The sequence below is a fragment of the Natator depressus genome, chromosome 5 (assembly GCF_965152275.1).
Source record: "Natator depressus isolate rNatDep1 chromosome 5, rNatDep2.hap1, whole genome shotgun sequence".
In the NCBI taxonomy this organism is placed as follows: Eukaryota; Metazoa; Chordata; order Testudines; family Cheloniidae; genus Natator; species Natator depressus.
The window spans coordinates 54,921,886-54,940,457 of record NC_134238.1 but is presented as its reverse complement, the minus strand read 5'-3'; the positions used below and the strand labels follow the sequence as shown (position 1 = coordinate 54,940,457).

The window sequence follows — 18,572 nt, the reverse complement described above, 5'->3', positions numbered from 1 at the left end:
AGAGGACTCAGGACATCGTGTCAGTAGAGCAGGAGCCTGAAATCCTGTGGCCATTAGCGTAAGCAGTCTCTCAAACAGGTCTTTCTGTTGTGCTCCATCTTTGTCCCTTAGGCAACATTCCTGCTCCAGAAACTGTGTTGCAAGTCTCTTCTTGTGCTCTGCTGCCTGTCTATGCTTTTCCACTTGCCATGAATCTTTTTCCCTTTGATACTGCACCTGTTTGTTGCCTCTGTCAAGGATGTCCACCATAAACTCACCACTGAGCATTTAGTCTGTGACAGTTCAAAACCCGAAGCTCCTGGTGCAGTGTGGCTGAGCTGCTGAGGTGAAGAGGCCTGAAAGCAGATAAAAAGTATATATTGTCCCTTTCCTTCAAAAAAGGTTCAATGCATCCTCAGAGAAAAGTGCCTCTGCAGTCTCAAGACTATAGTTTTACTTTGAAGAATTCAGTCTCAATACAGTCTTAGAGGAATGCTTCACCTCATCCCAGAAGCTCCACAGACACAAATGAGGGCTTTTCTACGCTTAAAACACTGCAACAGCACAACTGTGCTGCTGCAGCAGAGCCACTGTAGTGCTTCAGCACAGACACTACCTCCACTGGCAGGAGAGATCCTCCCATCAGCATAGGTAATCCACCTCCCCAAGAGGCATTAGCTAGCAATTCTTCCATTGACCTAGTGCTGTCTACATTGGGACTTAGGTCGACTTAACAATACCGCTCAGGGATGTGGATTTTTCATATCTGACTCATGCAGTTCAACTGACCTAATTTTCTAGTGTACATCAGGCATAAGTTAAGTACAGTCAAAAGAGTGCACACACATTGGTAATTTGAAATTTACAAAAATGCTTTATGTTTAAAAATTGAAAACCATTGTAGCGGGTGAGAGAAGAGACGTGTGCCGTGGTGAACCACCTACGGTATGTCAATCTTTTCAGCATTCCATATTCTGGAGAACATAATCCTGGGTGTTCCTGAATGGTAAAAGGACATTCTATTCCAAGCTACTGGTGGCAAGCCAGCAGTCTTTGCCACACAGGTTTTCAAACGTATAGGGTCTGAGCAACAACCCTGCAGGTGTTGTGGGCTGGGGTCCTACAGAGGAGGGCCCAGAAAATATACCCTACTTCAAGATGTGACTATGTATCTGAAGTTCCTACTGTGGGAAAAATTTGCATGCAGAATTCAGTCAAAATTCATGATAGAATCAACAGGACAGTGTGTTAACATCTACATGGATTCTTCCTACAGCTGACTCTGACTATATCTACCTACTGACTACATGTAAACACACGATAATGCAGGCTCCCAAAGAACATAGCCAGTCCCTCCTCCCCAGACATATTTCTGGACTGCATACAACCACCTGCCTTATTTCTAACATTGATTTCCTCCTCCCCCACCACTCCAGTACAGTTTACTGTTTACAAGCAGCTAGTAACACTAAGCATGGCCTATTTCTCCGGTTCAGCATACTACAAGGGGAGGCAACATATAGTCCTTACTTTTAACACCCCAGCACACCTTTGTAAGAATGTGCAAGTATCTACCAAAAATTAAACATTATATGGTTGTTTAGTTGTTATTTCCACTTCCCACTCACTATTTTGAATTCCATGTGGGGGGAGGCGACACCAAAGTACTAGCATGGATTCCACCATTAGCAGATACACACTGCTACAATAAAAATGGGATTTGGTCATAAACCAGAAATCTCTCCCTTTCGTATATTAACAACATGGACCCAGAACACTTACCAGGCTCCAGGGCTATTTCAGTCTCTTGTTTCTTCTGCCAGTTCCACGGCAGGCTGCTCTTCCGGGGGTCAAACAGCTCCTCTAAGAATATGCTGCAGCTGCTTTGGCAGCAAAGCCTCCTCAGGATCAGTGTGAGCACCAGAGTCACTTTGCTAGTGTGATCTGGTGCCTGCTGACTCCCCTCCAATCCTATACTAGATTTGGGGGTCCATCCTAGCTGACTAGGCTATTGTAAACCACTGGGGGCTCAGTGCTTGTCATAGTACCCAGCTCCAAGTCAAAGTCTTTGTAACAGAGGAAGGATGACAGGGAGTTCCCAGAGGTGTAGATCACCTGGCCTTCCAGTAGTCGCTCTTCAGATGCTTATTATGTTCCCTGCACTGGTCACCGGTCCATTGAATCCCCAACACTATGAACTTGTCTGCTATTTCTTGGTACACATGATTATTTCTGATACTCTTACTGAATTCAAACTTCTTGTCACACTAGAGACTTACCAGAATGGACTGTGGTCCCATGACTTGGTAGCAGCGATCTTGGTAAAGGACGTCTTGTTGGTGGCCATAGCTAATACAAGATAGTAAAATTTTACTCTAAGCTTGCAGCTCAAATAGAAGGGTTAAATGCCAAACAGCCACACTTGAATCAGGAAGTTGCTTGTTGTTTCCTGGGAGTCAACTGACTAGTCTTGAGATGGAACGGATAGATACGCTGGCCCATGGGATTGTGGGACAGCACTGGCAGACTGTCAGAACACTAGTCTGGGGACCTGGGCCCCAGCTGTGTCCACACTGCAAAACGATGCACAGTGGACCTGAATGACTGGAGTCCCATAGGGACTTGGGATCGGATCCACTCCCCTTGCCAGGTCCTATGACCCGAGTCCAGCAGGCTTACTGACTTGAGTCAGATAGATTTCTGCATAGATGGAAGCAGGGTTTGGGCTTGAGACTGAGTTTCAGCCCAAGCTCACATTGTAGTGTAGACACACCCTAAGTGTCACACACCAGGAAATCCACTTAGGGAGCTGTTAATGCAAATTCCCCAACTCTTGTTATGCAAAAACCCAGCCTTTTGAAACTACGCACTGAGGAGAGAGTTATTGTCCGCCGATTTCTTATTACGCCAATGCCAAGATCAAAGGCCTGAACTGTACAGAGAAATTTCTCATCTGTCCAGGTTCTGTTCTGGTTCTAGATTTAAGATAGATGAACTTGTAACCTTGAAATCCCTGGTCAGGTGGGAATGAGCCACTGTTAGGAAGCAGAAAGCTAAAGTGGGTGCCCTTGGTGGACCACCCCGGGGCAAATACATGACACCTCCATGCTTTGGAGCAAGAGCTTGAAATTTTTCAGGGAGGGTTGCTTTATGCCAGGGATGTCCTTTTCCTGTTCTGCGCAAAAAACACCCAAATTTGGCTGTAAAAAACCCCCTGCAGTTTGCATGTGATTAGTAGAGACTTATTAAAGTTCTGCAGGAAAGAGTCTGACTGCATTGGGAACGCTCCATCCCAGGGATGCAGGGGCTGAGTGGGACTTTCCCTGCAATTATTGCTATGGGCCACTGTACCAGTAGAGCTGAGAGAAGGAAGAATGAAAGCACAGGACAGACAATTCTCCCCTAGCTAGTACCCAAGCAGTGTGGAAGAAGGGGGCGGAGGGGAGGGGAATAGATTGGGTGACCGAGCAGTGAAGAGAACGCTACTGGGATTTGGAGCTGGTCAGGGGATGGAGGGGACTTGGTGGAGTTGTGAAAATAATCCATTAATGTTTGCGCGGCACTCAGATACAATTATAATGACCTCCATAGAAAAGTTTGAGGAAATTAATAATTCTGTTTTCAGAGCAAGTTTCCAATGGTGTGCATAAAGCAAGCACGGGTCCATACAGTCAATGAGCACTATCCATCCCATGAATAAGGGCTGGGGTCTTGTGGAAAAAAAAACAGTATGTGATCATGTAATTCAAGAATGTATCATATTAATTATCATATCATATCCAATTAAGGCTCCATTTTTGTCACAGATTCCATGGTTTTCCATGACCTCTGTGACTTCTGCAGTGGCTGGTGCACCTGGCCCAGGGGCCACCTGAGCAGCTTGGGCAGCCCCTGGGACAGGTGCACCGGTCGCTGCTGGAGCAGTCTCAGGTCTATTCCTGAGGGCATGATGTGCCAAAAAAAATAAAATTCTGTGCACAATATTTTAAAATTCTGCAAATTTTATTTGTGAAATAAATGTGGAGGCTCCAGCATGGCATTGTGGAGCACAGGCCACTGGCTGCACAGAGGTGGGAGATCACTCTGTAGCTTCCCCCTGGGACATGGACTCAGTGGTGAGGCTGCACCCAGGCCTGCCTCAGAAATACCCCAGGGCCCTGCCTCTCTATGCCAGGTGCACCAGGTGTGAGCAGGCAGGCTCAGCAAGGCAGGATCTAAGTTTGGAAAGGCTGAGTGTGGGGGGATCCAGGGATGGGTTAGGAGAGTTCCATGTGGGGCAATCTGGGTGCGGGCGCCTCAGTGGGGGGATCTGAATGCACAGGGACTTGTTGGGAGGTTTTGGGTGCAATAGCAATGGGACTCTGCAGGGGGGTCCAGGTGAAGGTGGTTGGGGCTTAGCATGGGAGGGGATAGAGCTCAGCAGCGGGATCTGGGTGTGGGAGGCTCAGTGGGGGGTTAAGATGCTGGGGGCGTGGAACTCAGTGGAGTGGGGATCCAGGTGCAACTGGTTGGGGCTTGGTGGGGTGGGAATCCAGGTGAGCGTGGCTCATCTGGGTGGTCCAGGTGCAGGGGGAGTGGGACGCATTGGGAGGTTCTGAGTGCAGGGGGGTAAGGCTCGCCAGGAGAGCCTGGGTATGGGGGGGCTCCAGCCTCGGATGCAGGGCGATGCTTACTTTGGGAGAGGGCTCCACGAAGGGCAACAGCAACTCCCCAACAACAGCAATGGCGGTGCCATTGATGACACATGCATTCCAATTTTAGCGCCAGACCACCTTGCCTCTGAATACATCAATAGGAAGTGATACTTCTCCATGGTGTTGTAGGCGCTTGTGGATCACCGGGGGCGTTTCACGGACATCATTGCAGCCTGGTCTGGAAAGGTGCATGACACACGCATCTTCAGGAACAGTGGCCTGTACAGAAAGCTGCAGGTGGGGACTTTCTTTCCAGACCACATTTTCACAGTAGGGGATGTGGAAATGCCCACAGTAATCCTGGGATACCCAGCTTACCCCTTACGGCCCTGGCTCATGAAACCTTACACAGGGCACCTGGACGTCAGCAAGGAGTGTTTTAACAACAGGCTGAGCAGGTGCTGCATGGTAGTCAAATGTGCCTTTGGCCGTCTGAAAGCTCGCTGGAGGTGTCTTAATGGCAGGCTAGACCTTATCGAAGATAATATTCCCGTGGTCATAGCCACGTGCTGCACTCTGCATAATCTGTGTGAATCTAAGACTGAAATGTTTGCTCAGGTGTAGAGTACTGAGGCAGAGCACTTGGCTGCACAGTTTGAACAGCCAGATGCTAGGGCTGTCAGAGGAGCCCAGAGGGCTGATATTATCATCAGAGAGGTTTTGAGGAACCACTTTGACAATGAGTGGCAGTAACACTCATTGCTTGGGAGTTGCTTCCCTGTTACATCTATGTACAATTTTGGGGCCCAAGATCCGTGCAACACAATGCTTTCGAAGCCTGTACCCGAGAGTGAATTGATTGCTATACGCTTTTGTAGAACACAGAATAAAAACGCTGTAGCATTAAATACCTTAGCCTTTATTTATTGTTAAAAGGGGTAAAACCTCACAAGTGTGCATAGCTTCAGCTATCATTGTGAAAGCTGCGAGAGGGGGTGGAGTGATGGGGAAACTCAGGAGTGTTGTAGAGTGAAAAGGAATGTGTGGGCACAGAGGGGGGTGGGGTTGGGAAAGAACTGTGCATCTCCTGCAGAAGCGCTCAAACTCATATCTGCTTAGTCTGCAGCTGTATCAGTCTGCAGACTTGAGCATCTCTGTCCGATCCTCCATAACTTTTATAATCTGCTCTGTTGCTTGCCTAGCAAAATCAGCACTCTCTTTTCTCTCCTGCCTTTCAGCTTTCCAGCACTCTTTCCGTGTCCTGGTCTGTGTCTCATCGCGCTGCAGCACCTCGCAGAACATCTCCTCTTTGCCGCGCCTAGGATTTTTTCTTATCTGTCAGAGCCAGTCCGCAGGGGTGCGTGATGTGTTCTTCAAGGTCTGTGCTGAAAAGAAGAGGGATTGTTACATTCCAACAAATGATTGAAACATTTTAGTAAAAAGGGTATTTTGCTAGTAGAAATCACTTTCTGAGACTCTAGGCAGGCACACAGCTCCGCGAGCACCCCAATAATGGTGAGTTTTGGGAGTGGGGGGAAGGTGGTTGTGCGTATGGACAAAAAGGTCTCAGATTGCAGGTGAACTCTGCAGGGAACTAATTATAAAATTATCCCACAATTTTTCACAGGCAGCCAACCTGCTAACTGACATCTCACTGATGAGGGTGACTAGGGAAACCAGGGTTCAGCTTCTGAATGCTTGCGGCTTTCACCCCAGTCTATATGCAGTTTAGCTATGTGCCGCTTTGATCCCAGCTCCAGTGATTCCTAAATGGCACGGTACAGTTTCCTACAATGGGGGACCTAACAAGTCTACAACCCCTTGGAATCTGCGGCTGAGGATTAACAAGTACCTCTTGGAAACTTTCCAGAGCCTCTCTCTAGAGGATTCCCTGCAGGTCTTGATGTCCATCGACATCCTGCTTGGCCATGCAGATTAGCTACATGCTACCTGCCTTCCACTTTTTGCTTCCCTACAGAAGCCACAGCAACTGACCTGGAGTCTTAACTGCTTCCTGCTGAGCACTTCTGGAGTTGAGAAAAGTTCCTGGCTGCATGCCCCACCAGGCGACCTTGCTGGGAGCACCACAGCCTCTTCTAGCTTGATTTCTTCATCCACAAGTTCAGCCTCAGGGTTACCCCCACTTTCATCAGCCTGCAAAGTATCCACGGGGCAATCAGCGATGGAGGTGGGGTCACCACCGAGGATAGCATTCAGCTCCTTATAGAAACAGCAGGTCTTAGGTGCACCACTGAAGTGAGGATTCACCTCGCACCTTATGGTACGCCTACCTCAGCTCCTTTATCTTCGCTCTGCACTGCTGTGTGTCCCAATCGTAGCCCTTTTCACACAAGCCTCGAGAAATTTGCCCATATGTGTCCCGATTCCTACGGGTCACTCGCAGCTGTGACTGAACAGACTCCTTTCCCCATATACTGATCAGATCCAACAACTCAGAGGTGGTCCAAGCAGGAGCATGTTTGGGGAATAGCCAGCCATGCTCACGTGGGAAGCTCCTCTGGGAAGCCAGTAAACAGGAAATGAGATTTAGAAGTCCCAGGGCTTTCAACGGGGAGGGTCGGGTTGGCTGCAGGGCAGCGGAGTTCTAACTACTGACCAGAGTGGCAGCAGAGGAATTGTGGGATACTTTCTGGAGGCCAATAAAAATCTTTTAAAAAGCTGTGGTGTCTACACTGGCTGTTTGTCAACAATAAAGGGAGGGGAAAAGACAAGTCTCTTGCAGGGGTGTATGTTTTTTGTCGCCAAAACTAGGGGTTTTTTTTTCCAAAAAAGTGACCTTGTAGTGTGTACACTATCACTGTTTTGTTGCCAAAAGCCAGTTTCTGGTGATAAAACTTGCAAGTGTAGACAAGCCCTAAGAAACTTCCCAAATTTGAAGCAGCAATTGAAGTTATCCTTTAGGAATGTACCTTTCTGTAGAGTTGTTTTTCTAAATATCCTACAATGGAAGGGATTAAAAATGTATATAGAACACATGAGATTGTATAAAAATTGAGACAAATGCTCATGCTTTGGAGCATAAAGCCAATTACTAACTAATCGGTCCAAGAAAGAGTACCTGGTGGAAAAATGTGTCCTTTTTTCGCTGGGAGGAAGCGAGGTAAAGAGAAAAGGCATGATACATTGACTTCTCACCTATAGCCAACAGATTCCATTCTCTGGCAAATTTATTCAGCTGTGACTTATGCGTTATGTATGATCGATCTTCACAAATATGTATTTAAAAAGAACTACAGAGCACATAATTAAATTCTCTATTTACTGTTTAGATCAAGTGACACTCTTCTGGTGTTAAATAAATGTTTGTTCCTTAACCAAAAACCTGCACATTGTTCTTTGAACTTTTCCCATCCTCAAATGCTGCTCTATTTTTGTTTTTAGATTTGAAGCTTCCATTTTTACATTTTGTACCTCATCCTTTAAAAAAAATTGTAGTTTTACATATTATTTAACTTCCTATCTTTCCTTCACTTTTTTTTTTTTTTAAACAGCTGGACAAGATAGTCTTGAACATGAAGAATATATTAAGACCACATTTCTGTTGTAGTAAAGAAAATGAGGACTAAATGGCTCTGTGGAAAGCAGTGGACGTGATATATCTTGACTTTAGCAAAGCTTTTGATGCGGTGTCCCACAGTATTCTTGCCAGCAAGTTAAAGTTTGGATTGGATGAATGGTCTATAAGGTGGATAGAAAGCTGGCTAGATTGTCGACCTCAAGGGGTGGGTAGTGATCAACGGCCTGATGTCTAGTTGGCAGCCGGTATCAAGCGCAGTACCCCAGGGGTCGGTCTTGGGGCCGATTATGCTGAACATCTTTATTAATGATCTGGATGATGGGATGGATTGCACCCTCAGCAAGTTCCTAGATGACACTAAGCTGGAGGGAGAGGTAGATATGCTGGAGGATAGGGATAGGGTCCAGAGTGACCTAGACAAATTAGAAGATTGGGCCAAAAAAAATCTGATGAGGTTCAACAAGGAAAAGTGCAGAGCCCTGCACTTAGGAAGGAAGAATCCCAGGCACCACTACAGGCTGGGGACCGACTGGCTAAGCAGCAGCTTTGCAGAAAAGGACCTGGGGATTACAGTGGATGAGAAGCTGGATATGAGTCAGCAGTGTGCCCTTGTTGCCAAGAAGGCTAATGGCATATTGGGCTGCATTAGTAGGAGCACTGCCAGCAGATCAAGGGAAGTGATTATTCCCCTCTATTCAGCACTGGTGATGCCACATCTGGAGTATTGTGTCCAGTTTTGGGCCCCTCACTATGGAAAGGATGTGAACAAATTGGAGAGAGACCAGCGGAGGGCAATGAAAATGATCAGGGGGCTGGGCACATGACTTACAAGGAGAGGCTGAAGGAACTGGGCTTGTTTAGTCTGCAGAAGAGTTGGGGGGGGGTGGATTTGATAGCAGCCTTCAACTACCTAAAGGGGGGTTCCAAAGAGGATGGAGTTCGGCTGTTCTCAGTGGTGGCAGATGACAGAACAAGGCGCAATGGTCCCAAGTTGCAGTGGGGGAGGTCTAGGTTGGATATTAGGAAATGCTATTTCACTAGGAGGGTGGTGAAGCACTGGAATGAGTTACCTAGGGAGGTGGTGGAATCTCCATCCTTAGAGGTTTTTAAGGCCCGGCTTGACAAAGCCCTGGCTGGGATGAATTAGTTGGTGTTGGTCCTACTTTGAGCAGGGGGTTGGATTCTAAGACCTCCTGCGGTCTCTCTCTTCCAACCCTAATCTTCTATGATTTTAAAGAATATCTTCACAAACATTCTACTTTGTAATTAGTTATAAATCATTAAACCTGGCCGTATTCATGCTGCCCCAATTAATCTGGCCAAAAAACTACCCAGATTGACAATTTTAGAAAATTATGAATAACTAAATTACTATACAGAAGCATGTTCTTCACACACATGTAATCTTAAAAATCTTGAGCACATAGATGTACAATTTTACAAATAAGTTTTCTTCTCTTTCCATTATACTGCAGGATCAGGTTTTGATAAGACAAAATACACTAAGAAGAACTTTATTTGTAGATATTATCTGTCTACCACATTAATTTCCTAAAGAGAGGAAAAAGAAACTTCACACACTAAAAAGAGACAAATCATATCATTTATTGTTTCTTTTTATTTCTATTGCTATACAAAAAAACCAATGTATGACATTAAGACTATTTCCTGGGACTTGCATTGAATTCTCCGGCATACATAAATTTAAATCACCAAGGTGGTGATTTTATGTCCTAGAATTTTTAAACGTATGGACGCCAGCAATTCTTCTACTGTAGAACTGCGCACACATTCTCTCTCCAGTGCAGTATTTTTTTCTCACCCTTGCTGCTGAAACAGACGGAAGTTCTATAGAATTTTGTAGATGTTACTTATTACACTCATTTGATAAAACCTACACTTCACACTAACATCAGATATAATAATGTTTCACTTCCACTTACACTTTTTTTTGTTTAATATTCTCCCACACACTACATTCTCATGTTTTAGCTGTTTTCTTCACCATCTTTTATTATTTAATATTTTGTCTCAACAGGTAACAAAAAATATCAGTAAAGATATATCAGCTTGGGATATGTTTTGAACACGATTTTATGACAAGCAATTTTACTCTATGAAGCTGCTGCCTCTCTCTTCAAATTCAACACAAGCATCTTCTGATAATCGCTATTCAAAAAATGTACCATATAAAAGTGAAAATTTCTTTGGGAAATACTGGAACTTCTGCTACTGCAACCAAATCAACACTATAAAACTTAGAAGAATGACTGCTATACCAGTGTAAAACTGACCAAATTCTTGTAAATTAAATAGAACTGCTACAGAAAGCAACAGACTAGACAGCATTCCTTCAAAACTTTTAGAAATGCTTCTTTTCAAGGGAGATGGGGGATGGGAGGAGGTGGAGGCAGCAACTCTAGAAGCAGCTTCAACAGGGCCAGGGAAGTGAGGAAAGCACTCCTTTTTTCACACATCTCATCCCCATTACCCAGCAATAAAAAACAGAGTATGTATTTGCTATTGCCAGTTCTGCAGCAGAACAGGGAAAGATACAACACTCAGGTCAGTTTCACGCTTGCTGTTCAAAGAGTTTATGAAGACATGAAATTGACCCAATTTCTTAGGAATTTCACTCAGGCTACATCTACACTACAGCACTTACAGCAGCACCAATTTCGCTGAGCCACTTTAGCACTTGTGGTGGAGATGCATGAGAGGCAGTAGCTTGTTGGCGGGAGAAGCTTCCCTGACACAGTACTGTTTACACCGGTGCTTAGGATGGAATAATTTATGTCGCTCAGGGCTGTGAATTACTCACACCCCGAGCAATGTAAGTTACATCAAAGTAACCTGTAGCACAGACAAGGTCTCAGCTTTTTGGAGGAAGAGAATTTGGGGGTAAAAATAAAATAGAAAATCCTTCTCTTCCCCTCCCTCTTTTCCCAATGTCCAGGAAAGTAGAGGTAAGAAAGAGAAACGTTCCCCCCTTTTCCCCAACAGCTGGTATTGGGTAGAGGAAGCTCCAACTTTATTAGGTGCTAGCTAACCAAGAGCAACACACCTTCTCTCAGAAGAGCACACTTAAGGCATCCTAGTAAGAAGTGCAGAGCTTCATGCTTCACTGCCTTACCCCTATCTTCCTTTGCATTAGTTTCCACGTGACTAGTACACTTATAAAGACCTGTATGTCTACACTGCTGCTGGGAGCGAGCTTCTGAGTGCAGATAGACAGACTTGTGCTAACTGGGCTCAAGCTAGCACACTAAAAATAGCAATGTGGATGTTGCAGCTGGGATGGCAGCTCAGGATTTCAAGCCCACCTGATGCCCTTGGACTGAGCTTGGGTGGAGAGCCTGAGTCTCCACCAGAGCTGCAATGTCCACACTGCAATTTTTAGTGCACCAGCTTTAATACTGGTGACAATATACAAACGAGGAAGAACAGAATTGACTTTTAGATTCCAGGTTTAGTTTTCCTGACTAGGAGTTGGAAGATATATCTTTATACTGGTAACATGAGAAAAAGTTATCTGGAAATTATAAATATATGAAGCCAAACAATGGTTGCACAGAAAGATATTATTCAAAGTAGAATCGCTGTAAGGTTCAATAACCTTCAAGGCTAGCAAAGAAGGTTGTATATCAGCAGTTCCCCAAACAAGGTCTGTCGCATCTTTTCCAGTAATGCTTGGATACCAGGTTGCTAACTCCACCCATTTAATTCAGCCCTCAACCAGGATGCTTGTAGAAGTGCAGAAGCCACTACTAGTGGCTATTGTTACATAAAATATACTGCCTCCTACTCCAGACCCAAGAGTAACCATCACCAAGACCATCACTAGTAGTAACAAGAAACACCCCCGACCTTTGATACATATGTAAAATATTTTATTATTAAAAGAATGAAAAGGTTACATTTACTGAACATGAACAAACCACAACATGCTCCCCCTATAAAATGGATGAATTAACTAGTGGGAAGTGGGAAAGGGTGGAGTTTGCAGTATCTTTAAACTAGTGGAACATTAGAATAACTTTGCTTTTAAAATTTAAATTGCGATCATGTTTTAAGCGGTTAACGTTTAACTTAGGTCTAAAGGAACAGTAATTAAACCTGTAATTTAGACCTCTTATTAGACCTGTTTTATTGTTTCAAACTGATGTAGAATGTTAATCCTTATTTTGTTTCTTATAAGTTACACTTTGAGAGATCAATTAATATTGAAGACATTATTTACTCAGAGTCTTACAATATACTGCTAAAGAAGAAACAGCCCTTAGGAGCACATATTAAATCCTAGCCTCATAAGTGGTCAAGTCATATAATTTATTGATTGTTATCAGCAATACAAAGGCACTTTTGTTTGCACTCTATAAAAATGGGTGGTGATGGTGCTGGGAAGGGGATAAAACTAAAAGGATACAAAGTACTGTCAACTTCCACATCTAAAATTACTATAACAAAGATTGGAAATGGGTAAGTTTTCCTCAGTCTGTTTACTTTGTGTAAATTCTGTGTCACTGTTTTTTCCTGTACAATCACATAATTGCCCATTTGTTTGGGTCTTTCACATCAAGAGGAGAAAAAAAATTAAAATACAGAAAAGGAATTCTAAAGTAAAAATAAAACCAAACAAGTAGACAGAGGCAGGTGTAGTTAGTTCCCTGAAACAACTTCTGAAATTAACTAAATTTCCAATTGGTGGTCTAATTTCATGCTTATAAGGAATATAAAAATGAGATTTTACAATATTTGAAGAGTACATTAAAAGGAAAACACCCACCTATATAATTGAGCCATGATCCAGCACAGTCTTATGCATATGCTTAACTTTAATCATGTGAGTAGTCCCACTTACTAATGCAAGTAAAGTTCAGTACATACATAAGTGTTTGCAAGATTGGAGCCTTCTTAGTCTTTGAAAAGGATACATCTATAAAGTTACTGCTTTGCTGTAGACTAGAGAGCATGTTAGAATTAGTACATTGCTGTCATGCCGGCAAATTTATCATGTGCTGCGACAGAATTGTAGAAATTGGTTACATTTAATAAAGTGTTGGCAGTCACAATGAAATTTATTTTAGATTAGTGATTATTCATAGCTCTAAATAGCCACCCAATCCCCTAACACAATCATTCCAAAAACAATAGGCACTTTCAAGATATCTGCCTATACTGCCATTTGAGAAATATGTTTACAACCGAAGAGAGGCAGTATTGTCTAGCAGACGGGGCAATGAACTGGGAGTCAGAAGTCTGGGTTCTCCATCTACCAGTAACTTACTGTGTGACCCTGATTGGACAAGTCATTTCACCTCTCTGTGCCTTCATTTCCCTTTTCACCCTTTGTCTGTTCAATTTAGATTATTTTAAAAATCTCTTTGTGGCCAGGACTGTCTCTTACTATGTGTTTTTACAGTTCTTAGAATAATGAGGCCCTGATCTTCAGGAACTGTTACAATCAATCAATAAATAAATCATTGGAAAGACTGATAAGGTTAAAAAACATGTCTTATATTAAACTATATACCCTCATTCTTGTACAATGGCTACGCCTTATGCCATTATCGTCCTGAACCCTGGAAAAAGAAACTAGAATTCATGGGGATCTTTAACTGTCTCCGATATCTGAGGCATTACAGAATGCAAAAGATTTTTTTCTCCTGTACTGGTACTAAACAAGAACCTTCACAGAAGTATATGAGAGTCTATTTTATTTACTTTATTTAAAAACTCATTTAGTGTCAGCCAGAAGTACAGAAGGCTAGAATAAGGTATATTTTATAGCTATGCAAATTTCATTTTATCTTTACACACACAAAACAAGAGGCAGCTTTTGCATCTTTTCAGCAGTGAAATGGGTAAATGACTGTGGGGAAGTAGGAAATAGAGGAAGCTTCTGAAAGCCCTAAATTCACATGCACAGAAGAAGGCAAGAAGAATTTTAAGTTAAACTCAAGAATGATAAATGTTGTAGAAAGTGCAAATGAACAGAACACTTTCATCTGACAAACTGTCAAGACTACATTAGCACACTCTTGGATAAACATTACCAGCAATAATCGGAATATTTTTCATTGTAAATTGATTACTACTTTTACACCTTACAGCTCTGATGTATCCAAAATATAAAAATTCACCTTAACTTAGTTAATGCTTGATTCCTAAATGCCAACCTAAAACATGTCAAACAATTTTGTTTCTGGGACAATAGACACACTTCAGTGTAATTGTCTGTCCTAATATAAACCTTGAAATTGCTTTATGTAAACATTTAGACACCTTACAAGTGGGCTATTAGTACCTCCCGATTTCTTGCATTTAGAGTCATCACTAATTGTACACACAAACGCTGCTCACTAATGATATGCATTCAAGAATCAGATAACATAATACATATAAAACACAATAATTTTCCTGGATAACAGGTGTAAGATTTCCCTTAATACTATCAACACTACAGGAATCCTTTTTGAGCTAATGGACAGACAAGCACAGTGAAATCTTACTGTAAACACCGACTATTGCTGTTACTCAATTCCCACTACTTTTCAAACAATCCAATTAAACACAAAAGCCTTTAAAGTCAGCTGAAAGTCATGCTATTGGTATTTATTTTTCATAAACAATAAATTTAATACTTTAAAATGCTAAGACATTTAATTATATCTATAAATTTTTGTGTGGAGTTCCACGCAGCATGCATATGAAAGGTTTTCTTATATTTCAGAAAGACTACGGATTGCTTAATTTTCTTACCAAAAAATCATAAAATGGTTACACTGTATATATCTATATTCTCACAATGACTACTTACTACTACATTTTGAAAGAGTTTGAAAATGGATAACGTGCTCCCAAAAATTGACAAAGCTTCCTAAGGGCTAGCTTAATAACGATCTGAGCTTTCCATTCCTTTTGTGGCACTATTTACCATTTGTGAAGATTCACAGTACTGCAATTAGTACTGAAAACCCAGAAGACTAAATCAAATATCTAGTTGAGTGTTTGCCATACTGTTTTTTCTAGCCTCCTGGAGGATTTCTTTGTTCATTTTAAACATGAGACTCTAAAACCCACAGATTTCATACCCTTATGGTTCTAGGCTACTTGAACAAAATGGAAACAGCAAGGCACACAACTTACCCTCAAAACGTATACATAAACACAGTATGAGCAGTAATATGTAACTTAGCAGGGGGGTGACAGACAAGACACAGGCTGGCATCCAACTCTACTTGGGGAGCACAGGAGCGTTTCAGACTTTCCAATGCTCTGGGTGTCTCTAAACCTTAGACTGTCAGATGCTAGGACTGGACGACAGGGGACGGATCACCACAAGTGACCTGTTCCGTTCACTCCCTCTGAACCACCTGGCATTGGCTTTTGTCAGAAGACAGGACACTGGGCTAGATAGACCATTAGTCTGACCCAGTATGGCCGTTCTTATGTGCGTCCACACAAGTGAGCCGCTGTCCAGGCTGAGGATCCACCCCATCTGGAAACACCGATTCCAGCAGCCCTCAGTGCCAATACTTCAGCCCTTTCCATGCGAGCAACTGACTGAGCCTATTTAAACAGGATCCCGGGGGCGGGTGCAAAACTTTCAGGGCCTGGCCGGAGTTTGACACACACTTTCCACTGGGAAGGGCGGGGGGTTGAGTCGCCGCAGAGCCGGCTCCCGTCCCCCACGGAGGGGCAGCAAGCGGGGCGGCCAGGAGCGGAGGGGGCAGTTACTCACTGGTTAGTCGGGGGCGCGGTGAGCGGGATGGCCACCTCCTCCTCTTCGTACTCCGGCCCGTCCAGCGAGTCTCCTTCATCCACGGTGCCCAGCCCCCCTACCAGCGGCAGGGGCGGGGGCGGCAGCGGCGGGAAGCCCTCAGCGGCCGGCCCTCCTGCGGGGCCGGGTTCCTGCGGGGCAAGCGCCCCCCTGGGCACCTCCTGCTCCAGCCCGGCGGCCACCGCGCCGCCTCCCGCCGCCGGAGGAGCAGGCCCCGAGCCCAGGGCCAGGAGTCCCAGCGCCGGGCACAAAGGGGGACCGGCGCCCAGGCTACCCGCGCCGGAGCCCTGCGGCCCCTTGGCCCGGCATAGGGTAGGGCAGTGCCCCGGCTCCCCGGCGGCGCTCGCCGAGCCGCCCTCCTCGCCTCCAGCCTCGGCCGCCATCATAGTGAGCCTCGCCCCCTCCGCACGCCGGGCAGGAGGCGAGCGAGGGGCACAGACCCCCCGCTCCCCCCCGGAACGGGGAGCGGAGCCGGGACTGGGACGAGCGAACTTCCCCGGCGGCGGCGGCTGCTGCGAACAATACCCGGCTGGGCGGGGGCTGGATTCAGGGCAGCGCGGCAGGGCCACGGCGCGGCTACCTCATCCCCTTGCGCCCGGGAGGGGAGCGGCTCCCGCGGAGACTCACCCCGCCCGCCCGAGCGCAGCTTCGGAACGGGCACGGGCCAGCCTGGGCGGGGAAGGCAGGGAGACAGGCGAGCGGCTCCCTTCGCAGTGCGCATGCGCGCCAGGGCCATCTGCGGGGCGGGGGGCAGGCTGAGCGCGCGCACGAGGGGCGCGCCCCTGTGATTCCTGCCGGCTCTGAGTCAGGGAGCAAGGTAAAAGCTGGATTCACCTGGAGCCTTACAGGGACCGCGCGTGGGGGAAAACCGAGAGCTGGAGCTACCTGAAGCATAATGATTTTTGGCCCCCGGGCTGCAACGTCAAACTAGAGGACACACCTAGCCCTTAAGGGGGACGGACAGCTCAGTGGTTTGAGCATTGGCCTGCTAAACCCAAGGTTCCAAGTTCAATCCTTGAGGGGGTCATTTAGGGATCTGGGGCAAAAATTGGGGATTGGTCCTGCTTGGAGCAGGTCCTGCTGAGGTCCCTTCCAATCCTAATATTCTATGAGTCTACTGCACCCCAAATTGTGCCCCTGGCACATCCTGACCATTTTGCTCCCAAACCCCCAAGTTTTACTGCCTAAATAAAGAACATAGGAAGCTAGACCTTTTGAATCTCACCAGTGTGGCTCTGATTCACACCAGTGCAACAACAGCACCTCTAAAAAACCGTTCTAGGGCTTGGGTCCTCTTGGATTAACTTGCCAGATGTGTGCTTTTGCAGCACTGTTGCACCAGCATACACTGGGATCCAGATTAATCTAGTGAACTAAGAAAAGCTGCAAATGCACCCTGTAAAACTGGGCAGCCAAACCTTAACCAGATATAACAGGATCCTGGAATCCAGACAGTTTTCTTCTGCAGCTTTCTTGTATTAGGATGTGTTAGAGTACAGATTGTGTTTGGTTTTGGTTTGTTTTTTGTGGAATAGTAAAAACAGCCCACTTGTTTTCTATTTTGATGGTACCATTTCTGAATTTGTGGCCTAAATTGGGCTGGATCTGACAGGAATCAGATCAGGGCAGTAGTGTTACTTTAGGATCCAGCTTTTTTTGTGCACTAGAACCTGCTGGGCACAAGTCCTTATTCCACTTTTTTCTAATACCTCTTAAGAAAGGGAGGAACACGGCACTTTCCCTTTCTATGCTGTCATGTCCATTCCTGTGCCTCTGAACCATGTTCAGCAGAGCAGGGCTTGGAGTGCTGATCGGAAGTACTTTAAGACTAAAGAACCAGCCTGGTGGCATAGAACCTACTATATAAAACTGTTGTTGCTTATGTAGGATGGCGATTCAGAATCATTTACCCACACTGAAGAAATGTGCCGTTGGAATTGCAGGCCTACATAACAATAACAGTCTGCATGTTCCATTGAGAAATCTACACTGGTTAATTCACCTATTTTTTTTTCTTCAAAATGTCAAAAGTATGCAGATGATATTGCCACAGTAACAATAAAACATACTGTATATTTGTTTGGCTATTATGACATAAATAGTGCATGTTTTAAAAGTTGCATGAACAACTCATTTTATTATTAACAATGTATTCCTGTATACCTTGTGACAAGATAGCCAATGTTAGTATGGTGGGTCCTGCACTTTTCTTGGCAGGGGACTAAGATACTACCCCTTGCCCCTGTTCTTGGGGCACCAAGGGCCCCACTAGTGGCCCAGGAAGATGGTAGAGAAGGGAAGCAGGCTAGGGTTGCTCCTCACTCTGAGCCCCAGCCCCTCTTCCCCCTTGGGTGGGGTACCTTCAGTCCTTAGATGATGGGGAAGGGTCTCCCTGGTTTTTCAAAACACACTCCAGTCCCTTCTCCTTCCTCCTCCTCTCTGACTGTGTAAAGTGGGTGGGTGGGGGGGTGTTAAATTAGGTTCCTGACAGGGCCTAAATCGACTACAGGTGCTCCAAATAACCTGTCACCACCCTCCCTAGTCTACAGGGAACTACGCCTTAATTAGCCTAGGGCTTATATATTTCCCCTCTCCCACTGCTCCCTGGCCCTCCTGTGTCACAGCCTTTATGAAAATG

The 18,572-nt window shown here is 45.1% G+C and overlaps 1 protein-coding gene across 2 annotated transcripts in view; it reads right to left on the bottom strand.

Annotated features, from left to right (window-relative positions):
* The window catches only part of RASA1 (RAS p21 protein activator 1), a 125,968-nt gene extending 109,337 nt beyond the window's left edge, over positions 1-16,631 (bottom strand). The window contains exon 1 of one of the 2 annotated variants that reach the window (XM_074952822.1): positions 15,896-16,631. In XM_074952822.1, the coding sequence (XP_074808923.1) occupies positions 15,896-16,320 (425 nt within the window). In that variant the 5' untranslated portion in view covers positions 16,321-16,631. Of the gene's footprint in view, positions 1-15,300; positions 15,405-15,895 lie in introns of those variants that run through there. The other variant, XM_074952824.1, reaches the window with a different exon arrangement.
* Between the last annotated feature and the right edge of the window lie 1,941 nt (positions 16,632-18,572).